Source organism: Sminthopsis crassicaudata, chromosome 4 (genome assembly GCF_048593235.1).
Source record: "Sminthopsis crassicaudata isolate SCR6 chromosome 4, ASM4859323v1, whole genome shotgun sequence".
NCBI lineage: Eukaryota > Metazoa > Chordata > Mammalia > Dasyuromorphia > Dasyuridae > Sminthopsis > Sminthopsis crassicaudata.
The window spans coordinates 325,330,813-325,353,321 of record NC_133620.1 but is presented as its reverse complement, the minus strand read 5'-3'; the positions used below and the strand labels follow the sequence as shown (position 1 = coordinate 325,353,321).

Genomic DNA, 22,509 nt, shown 5'->3' with positions numbered 1-22,509 from the left:
ATGTCTTTCCAATTATTTAAATCTGACTTTATTTTTGTGGCAAGTGTTTTGTAATTTTGCTCATATAATTCCTGACTCTCCTTTGGTAGATATATTCCCAAATATTTTATACTATCGACCATTATTTTGAATGGAATTTCTCTTTGTATCTCTTGCTGTTGGATTGTGTTGGTAATGTATAAAAATGCTGAGGATTTATGTGGATTTATTTTGTATCCTGGGACTTTGCTAAAGTTCTGAATTATTTCTAATAGCTTTTTAGCAGAGTCTTTGGGGTTCTCTAAGTATACCATCATGTCATCTGCAAAGAGTGATAATTTGATTTCCTCATTTCCTACTCTAATTCCTTGAATCTCTTTCTCAGCTCTTATTGCCGAGGCTAGAGTTTCTAGTACTATATTGAAAAGCAATGGTGATAGTGGGCAACCTTGTTTCACTCCTGATCTTATAGGGAAAGGTTCTAGTTTATCGCCATTACATATGATGTTTACTGAAGGTTTTAAATATATGCTCCTTATTATTTTAAGGAATAGTCCATTTATTCCTATACTCTCAAGCGTTTTTAGTAGGAATGGATGTTGGATTTTATCAAATGCTTTTTCTGCATCTCTTGAGATGATCATATGGTTTTTATCAATTTGATTATTAATATGGTCAATTATACTAATAGTTTTCCTAATATTAAACCAGCCCTGCATTCCTGGTATAAATCCCACTTGGTCATAGTGTATTATCCTGGGGATGATTTTCTGAAGTCTATTTGCTAATATCTTATTTAAGATTTTAGCATCATATTCATTAAGGAAATTGGTCTATAGTTTTCTTTCTCAGTTTTCGATCTACCTGGTTTAGGTATCAGTACCATGTCTGTGTCATAGAAGGAATTTGGTAGGACTCCTTCAATCCCTATTTTTTCAAATAGTTTACATAGCATTGGAGTTCAGTTGTTCTTTAAATGTTTGGTAGAATTCTACCTGTAAATCCATCTGGTCCTAGGGGACTTTTTCTTAGGAAGTTGGTTGATAGCTTGTTCTATTTCTTTTTCTGAAATGGGACTATTTATACTACTCACTTCTTCCTCTGTTAATCTGGGCAAGCTATATTTTTGAAATGTATTCTTCCATTTCATTTAAGTTATCGAATTCTATCGGCATAAAGTTGAGCATTAAGTCTGAGGCTTGTCATGAAGTAAGTTCTAGAGAAAACGAGGAGCTCAAGCAGCTGTCTGCCTCCACGCCGCCATCTTGGCCAGAAGTCCCTTTTAGATATTTGGAGGAATTGTATTTAAGTGTTTAAGAATGAACTTCCAGTTCTTGAATATTTTGTTCAGAGAACACAGGATATTTTATAAATAATAAATTGAACTGAACTGAACCTGGATCTTTAGGAATATATTATGGGGCTCTGTTCTTGGTCTTGTTTTATCCAACTTCTTAATTAGATTCTTAGAAGAAGACATTGATTATTAAATCTATGGAAAATACGATACTTGAAGGAATAGATAATCTTTTGGACAAAAGAATCAGTATACAAAAATAAAGCAATTGGCTGGAATAATGATTTGACTCAAATAAGATAAATACATTTGATAATGTAAAGGTTTGCACTTAGGTTTTTTTTTTTTAATTTTTAAAAATTTCTGTATGGGAGCAATATTTCTGTAAAATATTATTAAATAGATGATTTGTGAGCATTTATAGAAAAGTCAGTGTTCCTTAATTCATCACCAACAGTTAAGAATGAATGAGCAAAAAAAATTTATTAATGTACCAGGCTAAGTGCCTAGCAAGTGAGCCACTATGGTAGATGCAAAGTATATAATTGTTAAGGAGAGCCAGCCCTGTCCTCAAAGAGCTTTCACTTTAATATACAAAATCAAGACATATAAAGAAGTGGTAGTTAGGGATACAGATGGAGTTATGTAGTAGTAGGATGAACCATGGTTAGAGGTCTGGGATCAGGTAAGATACAATTGATTCTCACCATTCATGCAGTAAAGAGTGGGTAAAACTAAAAGTGCGAGTTTCAAAATAGAATAGCCTTGATTGTCCAGTACATAGTCTCTAAAGAGTCAGTTTGGAGGATATTCCATTAGCAGTAAGGTTTTCTTCTTCCCTCTTCCTCCTTCTTTCTTCTTTTTCTTGAGCAGGTAACATGATACATAAAACTGAAGTTATAATATACTTTAGTTTTTAGCAAAACATCTCACAAAATTTCTCATGGTCTCTGGTGGATAAAAGATGTTGATCGATAAGCATATAGTTAAGTGGATTTAAAACTGATTAAATGATTAGAAGTGAAAAAGAATTAGTAATGAGTCTTAAAGAAGAGTCTCTAGTATAGTGACCCAAAGATCTAGCTTTTATCTTAGACTATTCACTGAAACTTATATAAAAGCATAGCTATTAAGCTTGTCAAATTTGCAGATGAAACAAAGTTTGAAAGGATATTAATCCTTTTTTATGTTTTATTAAAATATCTATAATGTTCTCAGTTTCAAGCAATCACTTTTAACCAGTTCAACTATACATAGTTCTTTACTCTTGATTCCTTGAGTCCTTATTCTTCAGCCCCTAGTTTTATCAAACTCTAAGCCTGGGTTACTCTCCCTATATAGTTTGTCTTTTCTAATCACATACTGCTAGATACAACTAGAGGAAGTCATGCAACCATTTCAACTGTGATTTATAGAAATTTACTTAGTCTCTTGAGATTTTCAGTCAAGATGGGTGCCTGAAGGTGAGATAGAGACTTAATAATGATCAAGAAATCTGATAAGAAACTATTTCCACCAAGAAGGAAATTTTTTCCCTCTCAAACTGCACAAGAAATCATCCAGAAGTCTCAGGGAATAGGAAAGGGGATGATAAGAAAAGTCAGTTCCAGCAAAGCTCAGTTTCCCAATGTGATCAGACAGGGGTAGTGAATGTGTAAAGCTAGAAGATTACATGTCTGGAAGAAGAAAGAGTGGCTGACTTCTCCAAGAAAACTCCAAGGATGGGAACTTTTGGAAGCTCTGGGAAATGGGAACTAGAATAAATCAAGAAGAAATTAATTTACAGGCAGCAAAATAATAGTAAAATTGAAAGATTCAAAAATAAGAGAAGAAAATAAAAAATATATAATTTTAATAAAAACTTAGGGGCAGGGCAGCGAGGTGGCGTAGTGGATAGAGCACCAGCCTTGAATTCAGGAGGACCCAAGTTCAAATGTGGTTTCAGACACTTAACACTTCCTAGCTGTGTAAGCTGGGCAAGTCACTTAACCCCAATTGCCTCAACAAACAAACAAAGAAACAAACAAACAAAAAACTAATCTGGAAAAAGGAGCAAGGAGAGAAAATTTAAGAATGATTGGACTCCATGGAAACTAACATTTAAAAATCCTGAACTCTATATTTCATAAAAACATGAATGAAAACCACTTAGGCCTATTAGAACTAGAGGAAAAGATAGAAAGAATTCATGAAAACCTCCCGAAAGGAACCCCTAGGGAAAAGAAATGTCTGAGGAATGACATAGCCAAAATTCAAATCTCTATTATCAAATTCAAAATATTGTTAGGCATCCAGAAATAAGCAGTTCAAATACCAAAGAACTACAGTTAGTATCACTACAAGATCATGTGACTTTTAGCATAAGATGAGATATTGGAATACAATATTTCAAAGGGCAAAAGATATATAGCCAGTCCTACAGGAGACACTTACCTTGAAGAGAGAGGCATAAGCTTATAGGGGAATTTTAATGGAAGAAAAGACTTTCAAAAGTTTCTGAAACATAAAAATGAGTTAAGAGAAACCTAGAGAGATAAAGTTATCTGAGGATTTGGAAGGAGTAGTATGATGATATAGTGCTAATATTCTAATAAGGTAGAAAGAAAAAAGTGTTTTTTTTTAATAATCTTAATGTATTCAAAAGATATTGATAGAATTAAATAAGGAAAACAGAGGCTTAGAATTGAATCAATTCCATTCCAAGTTTTAAATGTAAGAAATAGAAGGGAGGATAAAAGAAATACATTAATGTAAACAGGAAGAAAGGAGTAGAATTTGCTATTTCTTATCATTGAAATGTATGAGAAGAAGGGTGGCAAGATAACAATTGGGATGAGCAGTGATGGCTCAGGATTCAGTGGATGACCTTGGTGTCTTCAATGTCTGACCAAGCTCCACAGTGTCTGTTTCAACCACATTCAGGGCCATTTAAACAAATTATTCTCATCTACCCATTCTGCCTTCACATTCATGGAGTAGACATCTCCTAATTTACCAAGAGTATGGGGCTTATTGGTTACCCTCAACCTGGTTTAGTTTGTCTGTTGAGACAGTTTTACTGGGATATGGTTGTTGTACATGCTATAGCTTCTTGGAGCCACAGGTGAGAGTTGTGGAAAAGGCAGACACCAAAAGTGGATGAGGAGCCCTGAAAAGGTTTAGCAAGACTAGGAACTGTATCTAAAAAGACACCAAACTGTGCATACTCTTTGACCTAGTGATACTATTGCTGGATATATACCACAAAGAAAGAGGGAGAAAAAAGAGAGAGAGAAAGGACCCATATATATGAAAATATTTTTTGGTTACCTTTTTGTTGTTGCAAAGAACTTAAAACAAAATAGGTTCCTGTCAACTCAGGAATGGTTGAACAAGTTATGATATATGTGTATATATGGAAAATTATTGTGTTGTACGAAATGTTGAAAGGGATGGATTAAGAGAAACATGAGGATTCATGAACTTATGCTAAGTAAAGTGAGAAGAGCTAGAGCAATTTACAGTTTTCTATAACACTGAAAAGGAAAACAACTTTGAAAAACTTACATCTATGACCAACTTAAAAAAATTTTAATCATTGTGATCAGCAATCATGATTCACAATACTAATGATGAATTATGCTTCTCCCCTCTTATAAAAGAGATAAAGTATGAGACATACTTTCCTATATATGGCTAACATACACATTTGCTTTATTTGCCTATACTTATTGTAAGAGAGGGCTTTCAATGGGGGAGGGGAAAAAGTAACAGGGAAGAAAGATGATTAGGGTTAATGATATAGGTTTGGTATAGGTAAGCAAAAGTTGTAAAAAAAAAAAAAAAATTGTAGAGGTTTTAGTAAGCACAGTATCACCCAGCAGTGTAGCATGGAAGTCCAAAAGATTATTGCTATGTAAGACATGATTAAGAGATATATAGTTCCATTTTACTCTGACCTGGTTAAATTGCATTCTGGTATAATTGTGTTCAGCTCAATTGTACCCTCACTGCAGCAAGGTAATCCTCCTACTTTTTCCCTAATTGATTTTCTATTCCCATTTTCCCTGTTCTATACTACTTCATCTTTCCAGAAGCACCATTTCCCCTAGATACCACCAGTGATATTGGACCTTTACAATGAGTTAAAGCTTATTAGGTATTTATACCACATTAAAATGTTGAAGTCCTCGGAATAAGGGGCCACCAGGTTGTCTGTGGAGGAGTAAACCAGCCCAGGCCAGAGATGGAGTACGTTATACTTATCATAGGGTGACTAGACCTATGAGAAGCTCCTAACTTTAAAAAATAAGATAAATTGATCTATCTTTAATTATCTTTACTTCTTCTCCTTTCACTTGATTCTATACCTTCTCTAGTGTCTGACTCCATCAATCTACTGAAACTACTTTCTTGCAAGTTATTCATGATCTCTTAAATGCCAAATTTAATGGCCTTTCCTCCATTTTCATCATTTTAAGCATCTGATACTGTTGAATACTAGCTCTTCCTGTATACACTCTTCTGAGTTTTTGTGACCCAATATTCCCTCGATTCTCTTCCTATATGCTTGCTCCTTAAATTTTTTTTGTTGGATCTTTATTCATTCTATGTCCTCTACCTGTGTCTCCTACTCTCTCTGTATTGGAGCACTTTTTTCTTCTCAATCTCACTTCCCTATCTCATTATGGATTCAATGACCATTTCTATGCAGATGATTGCCAGATCTACATGTAATATTAGGTATTGCTATAGAATTGGAAGGTTCTGCTGTTGCTAATGAATCAGGCCTTTAAGATACATAGCAAAATAGATTAGGGTCATACTCTGATGGAGCTGATTAAAAGGGCCAGGTTCATATTGATTTTGCCTTTGGAAGTATAGTCATGAAATATATGAATTAACCATGACCATGCCCTTTGTTAAAGAGAAAGAAACTCTTTAATAATAATGGGCTGGTGGTGGTATACCAGATCTGCCTTAGGAAAAGTCACTATTTCTTATGTTGCTCCCCAAGATATTCCAATGCTTTCAAAAGAGGGGTATGAGGAATTCATGATCAACCACAGATTTTTATGAGAATAGATCAGTTGAATGCAGTATTTAACAGAATTAAAGGGCATTCTTAGAAATTGGTGCCAATCACAGTTGTCTGAAGTAAGAAGGCAATGGGGAAAAAAAATTGATAAAAACCATATTCTCTGTGTATTTGCTGAAAGATGATTATGTAGATTAATTTTGTGTTGCTTCATATAGGGGAACAAGAATCAACAGGTTAATATAAAGAAATGAACTTTAACTAAACACAAGGTTTCCTAGTAGTCCAAAAATGAAATGTGTTAACTTCTGTGTATCACAGGTACTAAATAGATATTTCTTAAATGAATGTATTCTAAATACCTATCATATGAGTTCTGTTACTGGGAAGTATTCAAGAGGAGACTGAAAGAATATCTGTCAAAAAAGCTGTAAAGAGAGCTTTTTTCATAGAGTAAAAGGGTATCTTAAATGTCCTTCAAGTTTCCTTTAAACTTTGATATTTTGTAATTCTTTATGTTATCAAAGATTTTTTAGTATTTTGGATAAATGGATTTCCCAATTATATTGATGGCAGAATTTTATTTTTCTAAATATATGCAAAGATAGTTTTCAACATTCACTTCTGCAAAACCTTGGGTTCTAAATTTTTCTCCCTTTCTCCCCTCTACCTCCTCCCCAAGACAGTAAGCAATCTGATAGGTTAAATATGTACAATTCTTCTAAACATATTTCCATATTCATCAGGCTGTTGCAAAATTACTAAAAGAAGAAATAGTCATTGTTTAGTCCCTTTCTAAGATTCTTTTTAAAAAATGACTCAGACCAGGAATACAGAGAAGTTTGAATACATTTGACATTCTAGCTCATTACAGTAACTTCATTAGTCTGGCAGTCAAAGTCCTCTGTGATCTAGTCCTAATTTACTTTTAAAGTTTTAATCTCATGTCACTTCCCTTCAAACACTCTTATCTCTAATCAAACATTTTCCTATTAGGTTTATAGGATTGGGAAATGAGCAGAATCTTAAGAGATCATCACCCCTTCATTTTATAGATGAAGAAATGGAGTCCTAGACAATTGTCAACATACTTGTTACACAAATAGTAAGAAACAGAGCTGGGTCTCAAACTCAGTTTATCTGACACTAAATCTCTCTTTTTTTTTTTTTCCCCACTGCATTTCATTATGTTTTTACAACTGTGTTTATACTATTCCTTGTTTGAAATGCCCTCTCTCTACTCTTCTAATTCTCATCTCCACCTATTGAAATCCCATCCCCTTGTCAAAGTTCAGCTTAAAAGGTAACTACTCTATGGATCTATCCCTCATCTCACCCTTAACCAGAAAAAATAACTCTTCTGAATTCTCATAGCACTTTTCTTATTGGCAATGATTCTATCCTACATTTTACTTTGATTAGTGAAATATATGATTTAATGGATAAACTCATTTAGGGTGGGAACTATGTATATATCTTAGGTGCTAAATAAACATTTCTTGAATGAATAGATTCTGAACGCCTATCTTATATATTGAATCAGACCTCCTTCCCTCTTTTATCTTTGCAAATGAATTATTTCTAACATCTCAAAGAGGATATCTTTGTTCTGATAATGACTCAGCTCTACAGCTTGTTTCATATACTTGGGCTATGTTTTCTGCCATGGCTTTAAAAAGGAGGTCAGATTCACACAGGGAAGTCAGTCGAAAAAACACTGACATGGACATGTACTTAATTCACTGGAGAGAAGCCTTCATGCATTGATGGAAACACTGAAAACAGGAAGAAATACACACATACACAATAGCTAGCAACTAAGAGGAGACTCAGTGATTGGCCACTAAAGGTCTGATTGAACTATTAGTCAGTAAAGCATCAATTATTAAGTGCCTACTACGTATAAGGCACAGTGTTCTCTGCACTGGGTTCTCAAGGTGCCCACAATTTAATGGGGGAAAAAAAATAAAGAAATATGTAAAAACAAGCTATTCCTGGAATAAAAATGAGATATTTAAAAGAGAGTAGAGACTAGAATTTAAGAAGGGTTGGGAAAGGTTTCTTATGGAAGATGGGATTTTAGTGAGCCTTAAAAGGAAACCAGGGAAAACAGAAGGTGGAGATAAAGAAAGAAAGCATTCCAGATATGGGAGATAGAGAAAATGCCTAAACCAAGAGAGAGTATCTTGTTCATGGAACAAAAAGTAGGCTAATACCCCTGAATCAATGACTATATAGTGGGGAATAAAGCATAAGAAAACTGGAGAAGCAAGGGAGAGTTAGAATTTGAAGAGCTTTGAACACCAAATAAAGGATTTTGTATTTGGTCCTAGAAGTGATAGGGAGTCCCTGGAGTTTACTGAGTAGGAGGGTGAGATGGTTGAACCTGAGCTTTAGGAAAATCACTATAGTGGTGTAATGAAGGATGAGAAGAGAAAGAGTGGAAAGGACTCTGAGGCAAGCAGACTCACTAGCAGGCTATAGTCTAAGCACAAGGTGATGATGGTTTATAATAGCATGGTCAGTAGCAATAGCAAAGAAAAGAAGGGAGCATATTTGAGAGAAGTTATAAAGGTGAAACATTTGAGTATGGATTGTATGTGAGGGACTGAGACTGAAGAGTTAAAAATGATACTGAAGAGTATAAGCCTGAAGGACTGAGGGAATGGTCATACCTTTGGCAGGAATAGAAAAGTTTGGAAGGGGAAATTTAGAGGGTAAGATAATGAGTTCAGTTTTGGACATGTTAAATATGAGATAGAATCTACTAGACATCTAGTTAGAGATATTTGCAAGGCAGTTTGAGATGCAAAACTGAAGGTCAGTAGAGAGGATAGATATATTTGAGAATCATCAGCAAAGAAATGGGAATTATATCCATGGAGCTGAGGAGATCAAGTAAAATATTATAGAAGAAGAAAAGAGGAAGGTCCAGGATAAAGCCCTTTGGGACACCTGTGGTTAGAGGGGTTGACTGGGATGAGAATGCAGCAAAAAAGCCTAAGAAGTAGTCTAATATGTAGGAGGAGAACCAGGAGACTTAGTGTCCCAATCTCATCTAGAGATGAAAGTGTCAAGGAGAAGAGAAGCCCAATAGTGTTAAAGACTTCAGAGAAGTATGAAGAGATGAGCTGTAAGACTCCCCAAAGTAAACTTTTGGGGTACATTATCAGCATTTAGTGTATGACTGACATGTGGGTTATGCTTGAAATACAAGCTAACTAAAGTCAGAAAATTCCTGGAAGGTTTAAGAGCAAAGGAAGTTGTTTTTAATCTTGCTAGTTTGAATTATAACATACAACTTACAAATGTATGCACAATGTATAAATAAATATTGTAGAATGAAACTAGGTGACATAGTGGGAACTCAGTTAGAGAAGGTTTCCCTAATATCATAAAAATACCAGTTTAAACAGAAAATAACTTCCAGATTCCAGACTTAGAAAAAGAACACAGAGATAGGAGAATGATATTTCTTAGCTCCATGACACAACTTCCAGAGCAATCCTTTTCCAAATATATTTTTGATATAAACACTGTAATACCTAATGGGTCAAATAATCAGTTATGAAAAGGATTCTGACATGACAATGCAGAAGCTGGAAATTCCACTGTGTTCAAAGATTAAATAAATGGAAGCAGAGTTTTCTTATATCTGTAGATCAATGTCAGTATTGAAATCAGGTAAATGACAGCTTCAGTCAACATATGAAACAAAAATTAAGCTAGTTTTGGAGAAACTTCCACTGATGTTAGATTATTTCTATATAAAATTAAATTCTTTACTCTAAGAAACTATGCTACTGTTAGGATATTCCCTAACTATTATCTGAAAACATTAATCTTTCTGGGAAAGGATATTCCTTTTCTTCCTGTGTTCCTTCTCTTAACTCCCCTTTTCTTTTTAAAGTATCAATCTATATCTACATTTGGTTGTACAAAAGGGCTACTGTAAAAAAAAATTATTGATACTATTTTTCATAGTGTATGATATGGCTAACGAAGTTTTATCCGGTGATATGCATTTGTTGTTACAAAAGAATAAAATTAACTCTTCCTGGAGTCTACTAATTAAGTCCAAAAGTTTTTATTATTATATATTATTATTATATAGCACTTACTGAGCTAATTATTGGGAATACAAATATAAGTCAAAGGAAAGACAGTCTCTGCCTTCAAAGAGCTTACATTCTAATGAGGGAAGCTCTATAGGTTTAGAGAAATGAGGACTGGTCTAGTGAAGACCAGTCATGAGTACATCCTAGGGAGGAAGGAAAACATGATTTGCCTGGTTGTTCTACTTAAAATGAAAGTTATGGAGGTAACAGCCAATTAGAAGGAGAAGCCTAGGGGACAGAGGAAACTTCCAATATGAGAAGCAGTCCAGGGGTGGAGTGAACTTCCAAAGTGAAAAGATTACTACAGCATAGTAGAAAAAGTCCTGAGAAGATAAGTTAGTCATTTAAGGATATTCTTTTAGTGATATGAAAATAAATAGGACATTAAGAAATTTGAATTATCTTTATTGCAGTAGAACTTATCATAGTAGTTGTAAAATATTCCAAAGATAAGTAATTGCTTCCTACTGAATCAAATCCAAGTCCTTTCTCCCACCTAAAATTTCTTTCCTTTAAAAATTATTTTTACTTAAAAGTTTTTCCACTCAAAATTTTCATGGAATCTGGAAAAATTATCTTAAATACAGGTTTCTGTGAACCTGTTTCAGATTAAGATGCTGTTAAGATGATGATGAAGTTCACCAAACAAGAAAGTTGAGAAGCATAGCTTCCTTTCAAAGTATTACAAAAGGAAAATATAATTTTGTTAACTATTATTGGGTCCCAAGAGTTCCTTCATCTCTAATTTCATATGTAATAGTAAGATATATATACATACATATATATATGTATATATACATGACAAATTCACTTGCTTATCTGACAAGATATAGAACAATAAAGAACAATGTTATTCATAACATAAAAGATCAACACATGCTTATTAACTACACAAACTTCCCATGTATCAAAGAATCAATTCATTCTCTGTGATAGTGGAATCTATTTGTAGGTAGTTTTCTAGCTAATTTCTATGATGGCAAACTTTAAAAGAAAAATACTAAAAGAAAAATAACATTTAATTAGGTAGGGGTCTTAAGTTCCAGTTCTGTGAGAAACAGAATTCAAAATTCAAACGCCTTTGGTTATTCAATATCAAGATTTAAATATTTTATTAAATTTTTAAAAAGTCTTGCTTATCTTGGAAGTGCAAAAAGTTTACTTACTTGACTGGTCTTACTCTGATCAGCACAGAACTTTGTCCTGTTCTATTTCTGACATAGTTTGTCTCTTTTAGACAACCTGGTGAGCCTTAACTTCTAGCAGTTCACCATCTTGATGATAAACTTAGTAAGAGATATCAGAACAGTTTAATCCACAAATGTTCAAAACTCTCATATTTAAAGAGTCTATCAGCTCCGACTTTCCCTCAGTAGTAGGGATTATTAGTGTAAGATAGCACATCTGACTTTGTTGGAAATTAAGAACTAAAAGAACATTCCTGTTCATTTGGGGAAAACACATATTCTATTGTCATCCAAACTGGAAATTTTTCAGGTATTCAGACTTAGAAGACATTTCATTTTTAAAAATTGTGCTATTCTATTCTTTTCTTTGAGAGACAGTGAGATATAAACATAGTGACTAATGCAAAGAATAGAAAACATGGGCATCTAGAATATAAGTTTTTAATTTTTCAAATTTTGCTATGACCTATGTAATTGTTAAATTACAAATTATGTAATTGTTTCCCAAATCAAGTTCTTAATTTCTACTTTTCATAATAATTATTTAAACTGTGGAAAAAAAGTCATACCTAATTATCTTTTTTTCCCCCCTGGTCTTAACTGATCAAATGCATATTTTCAATTGTTTCTGATTTTATCAAAGAAGCTACTAGGAAAAAAAAAAGTACAGACAATTTTAAATGAGTTTCTGTTAGTTGACTTAAAATCGATTATGCGTTTTAGTTATGGTAATTTGCAAATTCTGTACTTTTTGATATTGTACTTTAAAGAACAAAATTCCTAATGTTAAACTTAAAATAAATGAATATAAAAGCTGAAGAGACAGTACTTTTAAAGAAACTATGAATTAAAATAATGAAATATGAAATATGAAACTTTTCTCATATTTTTTTTGTTTCTGTTTTGCTCATAAGAATAGGGCTTGTTCACCACTGCCATCTATAAATTGTGATGTACTTCAATAAAATAGTTGTTAACTGTTCATTCAAACTCTGTTTTGTAGTGTACTTTCTGTACAGTTGCCTTTAATGAGGTTACTCATCATTGCAAATACAAGAATATTTCAGAAGAAATCACTTTTAATGCATAACACTACTGTTATATGCATATTAATGCATAACCATATAGATAATTCCCATGAGTAACAGTATAGTCTCTTTCCTTCACCCTCTTCTTTTCTCTCTTTTTTCCCCTCTCTCTGTGGATTCCTCTTTTTCTCCTTCTTTCCCCTTCTTGCATCCTCTATCAATGTTGATTGGGAAAATTATAGAACCTAGAAGTCAATCCATATCTCAAATCAGGGATTAATCCCTTTGATATTATGGACCCTTTTTACAGTTTGTTGGGGATTATGAATTCCTTCTCAGAATAATGTTTTTAAGTGCCCAAAATAAAATATAAAGGAAACCAACTATATTCATATATAGTTATTAAAAAATTAAAAAAACAAAACAAAACAAGTTCTTGAACTCCAATTTAAGAACTCCTACAAAGGGCTCATTGCTCAGGGACACACTGCTAACACACCTAAATAAGGCTATGAATTATACCTTCTATGTGCCTCAATACCCATCAGAGATTTAGTAATCCCAGAACTTTATCATGGTTTAGCCTGTTACACCAGCCTCATCAACCACTAGAAGTTGATGTAATTATTTCTTGACAGGTGAATGCACAGGTGGATGAGCTGGGCATACCAGCCAAGAATAATAGCTTGAGATGTAAACCAAAAGTTTCTTGTGACTAACACATTTTTCCACCACTTGTAAGGAAGGACAAAACCTCAGACACTTTTTTTAATGAGGCAATTTTTAGAATTCATTTCCTCAAAAATTAAATTGTCTTCTTTTCTATTAAATATGTAGGTGATCATCCAAACATCTTTACCTTTATCTAAGACACTCATTTGTCTAATGACCTCTGTTGATAGTAGCCTACTTCTACAGTCCACACCCAAAATCATACCTCATTTTATGTGGCCATTCCCCTGACTTGCACACTCACTTCCGAAAGAAAAACTAATTTATGTGCTGAGGTCAGAAGATTCACCAATAAGTACTTGCAAATTAATTCATAGCTCTTAAAATGGAATAAAAATGAATGGCATGCTACTGTCTCAAACATATTTATTCATGGAAGAGAACTATCTGTATAAAATGCTAGCTCCAAACCTAATAGAACACAGTATAATTCAAATGATGTATAGCAATAAAATCTACTAACTCACTTTGTGAGTTTGAATTTTAGTGTTTTTTTTCCTGATATATATTAGTTCTTTTCTTTTTCTTTGATTGGAGAGAATGCTGTTCATAGCTTTGCCTTCCCATCACCCACCTAGGACTAAATGATGCTTCTAATACTAATGAAAACATCTTTTTAATTGGTTCTTAATAACACATGTTACAATTTTACTTTTCTGAATATCATTTAACTCAGTGTAATAATTTATAAGGGGAAGAAAGGTGATGGTCCTAAAGTGAGGAAAACCCAAGTTCAGTTTTGGCCTCAGACACATAGTTATGTGACCCTGGGAAATCACTTAATCCTGTTTGCCTCAGTTTCCTCATCTGTAAAATGAGCTGGAGAAGGAAATGGCAAAGCACTTCACTATCTTTATCAAGAAAATTCCAAATGGGGTGAAGAAGAATTGGACTTGACTAAACAACAACAACAACAAAATCAAACAATTTGTAAGAATGGAGATAGAGACTAGATCTGTGGTTTCATTGATATCAATGTATTTTTTTTTTTTTTTTTTTTTTTTTGAGACTAATAGTCTTAGAGCATTGCCTAGAGCCAGGGGAGGGGAAGTGATCATACAACTAGTTATGTCATCTGCTTTGGGACTTGAACTTAGCCTTCTTGGCTTTGAGGTCAGCTTTCTGCCCATTGTTCTATGTTCTTCCTCAATTTATTCTGTACAAATGAATACTGACTTCTCCAACAGAGAGGCAAAAACTTCTAGGGCCAGAAGTGATAGCAATAGAAATAATCAGGTAGGATTACCTTTCATTCTATTCCTAGTGATAGATGGGAACAGGTTAGGTCCAGTCAAGATAAGCTTGTTCAAAAATGTGTTGCCTCATAAGGATGGCCCCAGAGAACTGTTTGTATTAAAGTCAGCCCTGGCATTGGAAGTGGTTATAAAACCGGTTATTTCCTTATCATCTTCATGTCTCATTTAAAGTACAAAAAAGAGTAATTAATCCTTGGGCAGTACACAACAGAGATGGGCGTGGGAAACAGAAAAGAATTTTGAAAAAGTTCAAATAAACTTTCTGCCCTTGTCCTTTTACAGTAAACCAAATGATTAGAGTCTCTCATGACCCACATTTTCTAAGGGTGTTACAAAGGGACATCACACCACAGTGCATCCAAAACTAGTTGTGGAGTCAGCTGTTTTCCCAGATGCAGACACATCCTCTCAAATGTCAAATTTCCCTGTCAAATCAAGGGGTGAATAGCCCCTGCATAAAAATGCAAGGGCATATAAGCATTTGAAGGAGAGAGGAGCTGATATTCAACTATCTATTTATGGAAGCAATATTATACCTTTTCATTAAGAGTGACCTCACTGAATACTGAAGCATGTATCTTTGTACATCCTTGTTTTGTTCAGGAAAGTGAACTTGAATCTAAGTTCTGATCTTTATTAGCTACATGATCATGGGCAAATGACAACCTCTTTGAATATCACTTTCCTCATCGATAAAATGAAGATGTTGCACTGGATGGTTGCTTTTAGCTCTAAATGGAAGATTTAATCTATTATCAGTATCATCAGTAGTTACTTTGAGATGTGTACCAATCATATAGTCCTAAAATTTTTGACATAATATTGAAAACTATTAACAACTGGAAAAATAACAGCAAATATAACAATGAAAATAGGCTGTTCTCCTTAATGCATGCTACTTCAAGAGGAGAAAAGTTTATTTTTTTGAATTGGAAGGGACTTCAGAATTCAAGGTGAGACTTAAGAAAAGGAAGTCACTTGCCTGAACTCACACAAGTGAATGATGACAGAAGTAGCATTATAGTTCAGGCCCCTTGATCCCAGTCCAGTGCTCTTCTCCTTGCCCCATGCTTCCATTCTTAGAGCATGATGAAAATACTAAATTTGTCTAATACCTGCAAAAGATTATAATGTTGTGGACTATTCTGCAAAGTGTTCTTTTTCTACTTCTATAAATTTGTGTATGGGACCCAACAACACATACCTTAGCTATCATCAAGAGATTTGGTTGTTTTATTCTAAATCTCAATTTTAAGCAATAGCTATAGTTTTGTTCTTATCTAAAGAAAAAGTTATTTTCTCTGGTACAGTATAGGCTTTTAGTTCCTCCCCTCCCCCTCCGGGGGAGAAATACCATAGAACCAAGATGCTAGTAAATGACATATACAAAAAAAGTAAAAATAATATTGGAAAGGTACAAAGGGATATTTTAATATTACATGAACATGAAAATAATGTAGAAATGCTTTAAAAATTGAGAACATATAACATGAACATGATTTTTTCTTATACGTCGTAACTAAAACTCTAAAAAAGCAATAATGACATATAGAACTAGAAATAATTTTACTTTTCAGTGAAAGTAATATTTAGCACACACTCAACACACAAGTGAAATATGATGGTCAGAAATAAGAAAATGAAAAAATAATTCAGGGAAACACAAAAAAGACAAAAAATCCATAATGTGAATGGTGAATGTCATTTTATGATCAGTTACATTCTTTTTACTAATAAAATTATTCACTGATCTCACAGATTAATTTACAATATCCAAATCTTCAAACCTGCTGAAAGAAGTCCATTAGGAGAACTGAGCAACTGCAGCAACTGTATTTTCTCCTTCAGTTATCTGAAAGTGAAAGTATTACACTTAGTTATTTCTTTCATTAGCTTTTATATCTGCATGTGATTTACAAACTCAATAAGAAATCTGTGTATTTTTATCTGGTCAACACAACCTACTGAAACTGTAAAATTCAGCCTGTCAACTATTTCTTATATAGGCTGAAATAATTCTGACTGATCTTCTCCTCACCACATGATCACTTGCTTGAGAATTCAAGCAAATTGGATTGTACAAATATGTTCAAATAGCTTGCATCAATGATTTAATTAAACAAACTGTAATTATAAAAGGTTCAGTGGATTCAGGTGAATGATAAGCTGTGATTAACTAAGTCTTTGCAAGTGTTACACCACCACCACCATCTATTTACTTTTCACTGTATAAACAGAACAGATCAAAAGTTTCTAGGGCTCTGATACTTTTAGTACAGGGCTTCTTAAATTTTCCCCACTCATGACCCCCTTTTTGCCTGGGAAATTTTGATGTGACTCCAGGTAGATAAGCATATAAAATAGGTATACAAATAAAACATTTTCTGATAATAAATCCTAAAGAAATCTTTTTTAAAACAATTCTTTGGCATACATAAAATTTTACCATTTATTAAAAATGAGAGCAAACTTGCATACTAATGAGATGGATATGCTTGTTTATTTTCACATAAAGAATGAAATCTTGCTGGAATATTTGGGAAGAAAAATAATTTGATAACATAACAATGTGGGGTCATAAAAAATTCAACAATGATAAAAGGTCTCTGTGTTCAATAACCAAGAATTAATTCAAAATCAAATGCATAATGAACCCTATTTAGGGCAGTGCTTGCCCATGTTGCATTGCACAGTTTCACTTAGCCTTGGTTCTGAATACACAACATGGTCACTTTGCACTGCACATGCATGAACGCTGCCAGAATCACCTCAGCTCAGATTTAAGATGGGGTTGAGTAAAAATTTCACAGGTGAAAGGGGTAGCAAGTATAAAAAGTTGATGAAGCCTTGTTCTAGAAGATGTGTTCTCTAATGCATCAAGTTGTTATAAAATAAGGCTTCCTCTCTTTAAACATCCAAATATCCAATGTCTTGTCATTAAGAGTGAGGCAAGCACTAGTTTTGCAATCAATCTGAAGATTCCCTATTCTTGCTCTAATAGAACTAAGCATTCTAATTAAAAGAGGTTGGTGACTTCATCTCAATGTATTTACACAGAATAAGATGCTTTTCAAAACTGCCATCATATTTAAGCATTTAACAAAGACTTAAAACTTCAGTACCTGAGACTCACAGAAGCAAAGTGACACAGTCAATTAAAGGCATACTTAATTGAAATATGTACCTTCTGCTTTGGTATGCTGACAATTCCTCTTGAAGTATGGATGCCCTTTTTTGCAGAAAATTAACCTAGAAAACACATTAAATAGAAAAAAGGTGGTTTTGTCTCAACACAACCTCAATGTTATAATTTAATTTAATTTACACAATGTCATTGATAAGGCTTAGAGGATTTATTGAATGTACATTTTGTGTTAATTTCTAAAAGGAATTTTGTTTGTTTGTTGTTTCTATTCCTGGTAGCCTCATTCCTAATCTTTAATTTGACCAACCTTATTCCAGTACCTCTCAACTCCATGGGCCAGGATCTCCATTTTTCTTGCTTCTCTAGGTCTGACCTAGAGGAATACTAAATATATAGCTTACGTACAGAATATCTGGTAAAATATTTTACATTATATAAAAAAGAAAAGATACAGAAATGGGGCCAGGTGATATTACCATATAATTAGGTGAATTAGGTGAAATTCAGATTTGTCAAATCAAAAAGTTTTATAAGGGTTATTTGGCCAGTTTTGTGCTAAATGCTGGAGATAAAAGAAAAAAGCAAAGGGGCAGCTAAGTGGCCCAGTGGATAGAGTTTTGGTCCTGATGTCAGGGGTATCTGAATTCAAATCTTCCTAACTATGTGACCTTGGGCAATTCACTTAATCTCAATTGCCTCACACACAAAAAGAAGTAAGAAGTAGAAGAAAACGGCTTTTTCTGCCTTTAAGAAGTTTAGATTCTAATGGAAGAAAGAAAGCACATACACATAAAAGATATATAAGTACATAAAGTTGATGTAACAACACTCTTAGAGAGGAAGGGGAAGCAGAACTAATTGTTTGGAAAGTATCTAGGGGAGCAACCCAGGGATCTGTGCATAGCTCTGTACTAACATTTTTATTAATGATTTAAAGGCATAAATATCTTATATTTGCAGATTACACATAGCTGGGAGGGATTACTAACATATTTGATATGAGTCAAAATTTTAAAATTTTGACCAGGCTAGAACATTGGTAGAATAATTGCATTTAAAATTTTCAAAAATGAGACAATATATCAAAACTTTTGGAATGCAGTGTTCTTAGAGGAAAATTGATGTCTCTAAAGACTTTAATGTAAAACAAAACAGCTAAGTCAGTGAATTAGGCTATATATGATAATACAACTAAAAATTGAAAAGCACTAAAATTTAAAAGACAAATAGAAAAACAAATTCTGAAAATAAAGGAAAAGAATTAAATTGACAAATCAGAAACAGTTTTTTGTTTTCGTTTTTGTTTTTTTGGCTGAGGCAATTGGGGTTAAGTGACTTACCCAGAATTCACACAGCTAGGAAGTGTTAAATGTCTAAGGCTGGATTTGAATTCAGGTTCTCCTGACTTCAGGGCCATCACTCTATCCATTGCACCATCTAAGCTGCTCCAAATCAGGAACAGTTTAAAAAAGTAACCAAAATGTTAGTTAATCTGGTTCAAAACCAATTAGCTGTCATAGGAATATAAATAGCTCTTTAGATTTAATCAGGAAAGCCTGAGTTTAAACTCAGCCACTACATAATTTTGGGTAATTCATTTAATCTGTCTTCCTCAGTAAAATGGTGATAATAATAGCACCTACCTCTCAGAGTTATTGTGAAGATAAATAAGATAATACTTGTAAAGCTTGAAAAATCTTAAAAACACTATATGATGTTAGTTGCTATTATCTAAAATAATAGCACAAAACCAAATTGCCATAATCAAAAATCAAAAGAAAATTCCTAGAAGAAACAATAAAAAATTATTAAAAGCTACTTCCCCAGTTATATAGCAAAAAATTTAATACACCGAATGGATGAATATTTGCAAAAATACAGGCTACATAGATTATTAGACCAAGAAATAGGGAACTTAAATACAACTCAATCTCAGGTTCTCAGAGAATCTCAGAGAAAGAATGTGAATATGCTATAAAGGAACTTCAAAAGAATAAAATCCCAGGAACAGATAGTTTATAAATAAATTACATTAAATATTTATAGAACAATTAATTCCAGTACATAAATTGTTTGTAAAAAGAGAAAAATTGAGTCCTACTAAACACTTTTTAGGAGCCTAATAAAGCTGAGAAGAAAACTATAGGTGAAATATTCTTAACATTTTGTTTGTGTCTGTATAGGTAGGTAGGTAGGTAGATAGATAGATGGATGATAGACACCTTGATGTAGTCTGGTAGAGCTTAGGGAGCCTTTTTTTTTTTTTTTAGAATAATGTTTAACTGTATAAAATTATAAAAGAAGCCAATTATATTGAAAAAAGATTTTTTCCCTATTCATATTCATGGATCACTCGGGCATCTATAGACTTATGGTTATGAACACTTTCTGTAGACTAATATCTTTAATGAATATTGATCCCGGAATATTGAATAAAATGTTATCAAAGAGGCTACAACAAAAAATTTTAAAGATTAAACTAAATATTAAATATTAGATATTATATAAAATGTTAAAAAAAAACATTGCATGGCTGGATTTACATTGGAAATTCAGGGTTAGCTCAATATTAAGGAAAAGTATAAACATAATGGACCTTATTAATAAAAATAATCAAGATTACATGATAACATGAATGCAGAAAAATCTTTTATAAAACTGCAACACTCCTTTATGTTTTTTAAAAAATAGGAATATTATCTATCTAAAACTAAAGGCTAGCATTATTTATAATGTAAAAATGTTAACAGCTATTTTACCAAGATCAGAGATAAAATAAAGATGAACAATATCACCACTATTTTTTTTTTTGATATGGTTCTAGAAATTTTCGCTACAGTAATAAGACAAGAAAAAAATCCATTAAGGAAATAAGTGTAGGTAAGGAGAAAACAGTATCAACTTTTACAGAGATGTTGATTTTCTTAGAGAACTAGATTCAACTAAAATTGTTTTTCAATAATAATATAAATATAATATAAAATAACCTATACATCATCAGTTTTTCTATCCCAACAAAACCAAGCAGGAAAAGATAGAAAAAGAAATTCCCTTCACAATAACCATACAACGTATAAAATGTTCACACATCTAGCTACTAACATGCACACAGGAAAAAAATATTTAAAAATTGCAAAACACTACAGAAATAATAAAAGAAAAACAAAGTAACTGAAGAGGTAGTAACTGCTCATAACTGGGTGATACCATAATAAAAATTACAACAGTACTGAAATTTATTTGATGTCATACAAATAAAATTTCCAAAGGTTTACTTTGTAGAACCAGAAAGAATAAGAAAGTCTATCTGAAGAAACAATGAGTTGAGTTTCTCAAAGGAAATAATGAAAATAATAATGGGAAGAAATATTATTCAGCAGAGCCTGATCTCAACAGACTACAAAGCAGCAGCCATCAAAACTATTTGGTATTGGTTTAAAAAATAGAAAAGTTGATTAGTGGAACAAATCAGGTACATAGAACTTAGAAGTAATTAAACATAGTAGCATCATATTCGATAAACAGGATTTCAGTCAGTGGGTTCAGGCTTGGGAAAACTGTAGTCTATAAATATTAAATTTAAACAGGCATCTCACATTAAATATGTATGCCTTTACTCAATAAACTCCACTGGCTCCCTATCACCTCCAGGATCAAAACCAAAATCCTCTGTTTGGTGTTCAAAGTCTTTCCTAGCCTTTCCTCCCTCCCCAGACCCCGTTGTGGTTTCCAAGGCACTCCATCACTTGGCTCCAGGCATTTTCTTTGTCTGTACCCCATATCCCTCTTCATTTCTGCCTCTAGGTTTCCCTGAATCTCTTCTAGTCTCAACTAAAACCCCATCTTCTATAGAGAGTTCTTTTCATTTATGGTATATCAGGGGTTTTAAAACTTTTTCTATTTGTGATATCTTTTTTCCCACAGAAATTTTAAATGACCCTAGGTATATAAAATAGGTATACAAATCAAACATTTATTCATAATAAATCATCATTTCATTAACCCCACATTTAGTTATGTGACTCCATATGGGGTCATAACTCAGTTTAAGAAACTAGACTATATATAATTTTATTGTACAATTTGTTTACTTTATCTCCCCCCTTAGATTCAAGGGCAGGGGGGTATCTTTTGCTTTTACTGGTAACCCCAGCTCTTAGCCTAGCACCTGGCTTAGAGTACATGCTTAATACTTACTGACTGGCTGACTCATCATGCCTTGAAAACTGTCTTCAGTTTGTGTTAGGGTCTTTTTACAAAGGTCAAGCTGGCACAAACAGGAAGTAAAGAAGCCAGAAATGCTTGAGGTTCCCAGAGGTAAATTCTGTGACCAGAGACTACCTAGTGGGCAGGACTCTGCTCAAACTGAGATAGCCTTATTAATGGGAGTATCTCCTTCTCTTATTGGCTGTGCATGAGACCCTACTTAAGCCAGTGCAGGAAGGGGTCAGTCTCTTTTTCCTGGAGTAGCTGAGAGGATGGATGGCTGAGAGGTAAGGAAGCAGGTAGTGAACACATGGGTTTCTTACAGACCTGGTGTTTACGTTGGAGTTAACAGGTCAGGGCAATATGTGCATAATAATAAATAGCATAGTAAAAGACTTTAAGTTTGCACATGGCTATCCTTGAGCGTGCTATTGGGTTTTAAGCTATGGTTTGTGAAATCATAGACAGAGACCTCTAAAGACCTCAGAACGAGGTAAGCTGGGGGTTTATATACTGCAAAGATCAGTGGCCAGAGGATTTTCTG

General features: G+C 33.4%; 1 protein-coding gene across 7 annotated transcripts in view; it reads right to left on the bottom strand.

The window, feature by feature from the left end:
- The window catches only part of CEP112 (centrosomal protein 112), a 728,584-nt gene that overhangs the window by 97,854 nt on the left and 608,221 nt on the right, over positions 1-22,509 (bottom strand). For 5 of the 7 annotated variants that reach the window (XM_074260574.1, XM_074260579.1, XM_074260577.1 and 2 more), the window contains 2 exons: positions 17,799-17,863; positions 16,303-16,466 (listed from right to left, as the gene is read on the bottom strand). In XM_074260574.1, coding sequence (XP_074116675.1) covers positions 16,463-16,466; positions 17,799-17,863 — 69 coding nt within the window. In that variant the 3' untranslated portion in view covers positions 16,303-16,462. Of the gene's footprint in view, positions 1-3,985; positions 15,730-16,302; positions 16,467-17,798; positions 17,864-22,509 lie in introns of those variants that run through there. The other 2 variants (XR_012481125.1, XR_012481126.1) reach the window with 2 other exon arrangements.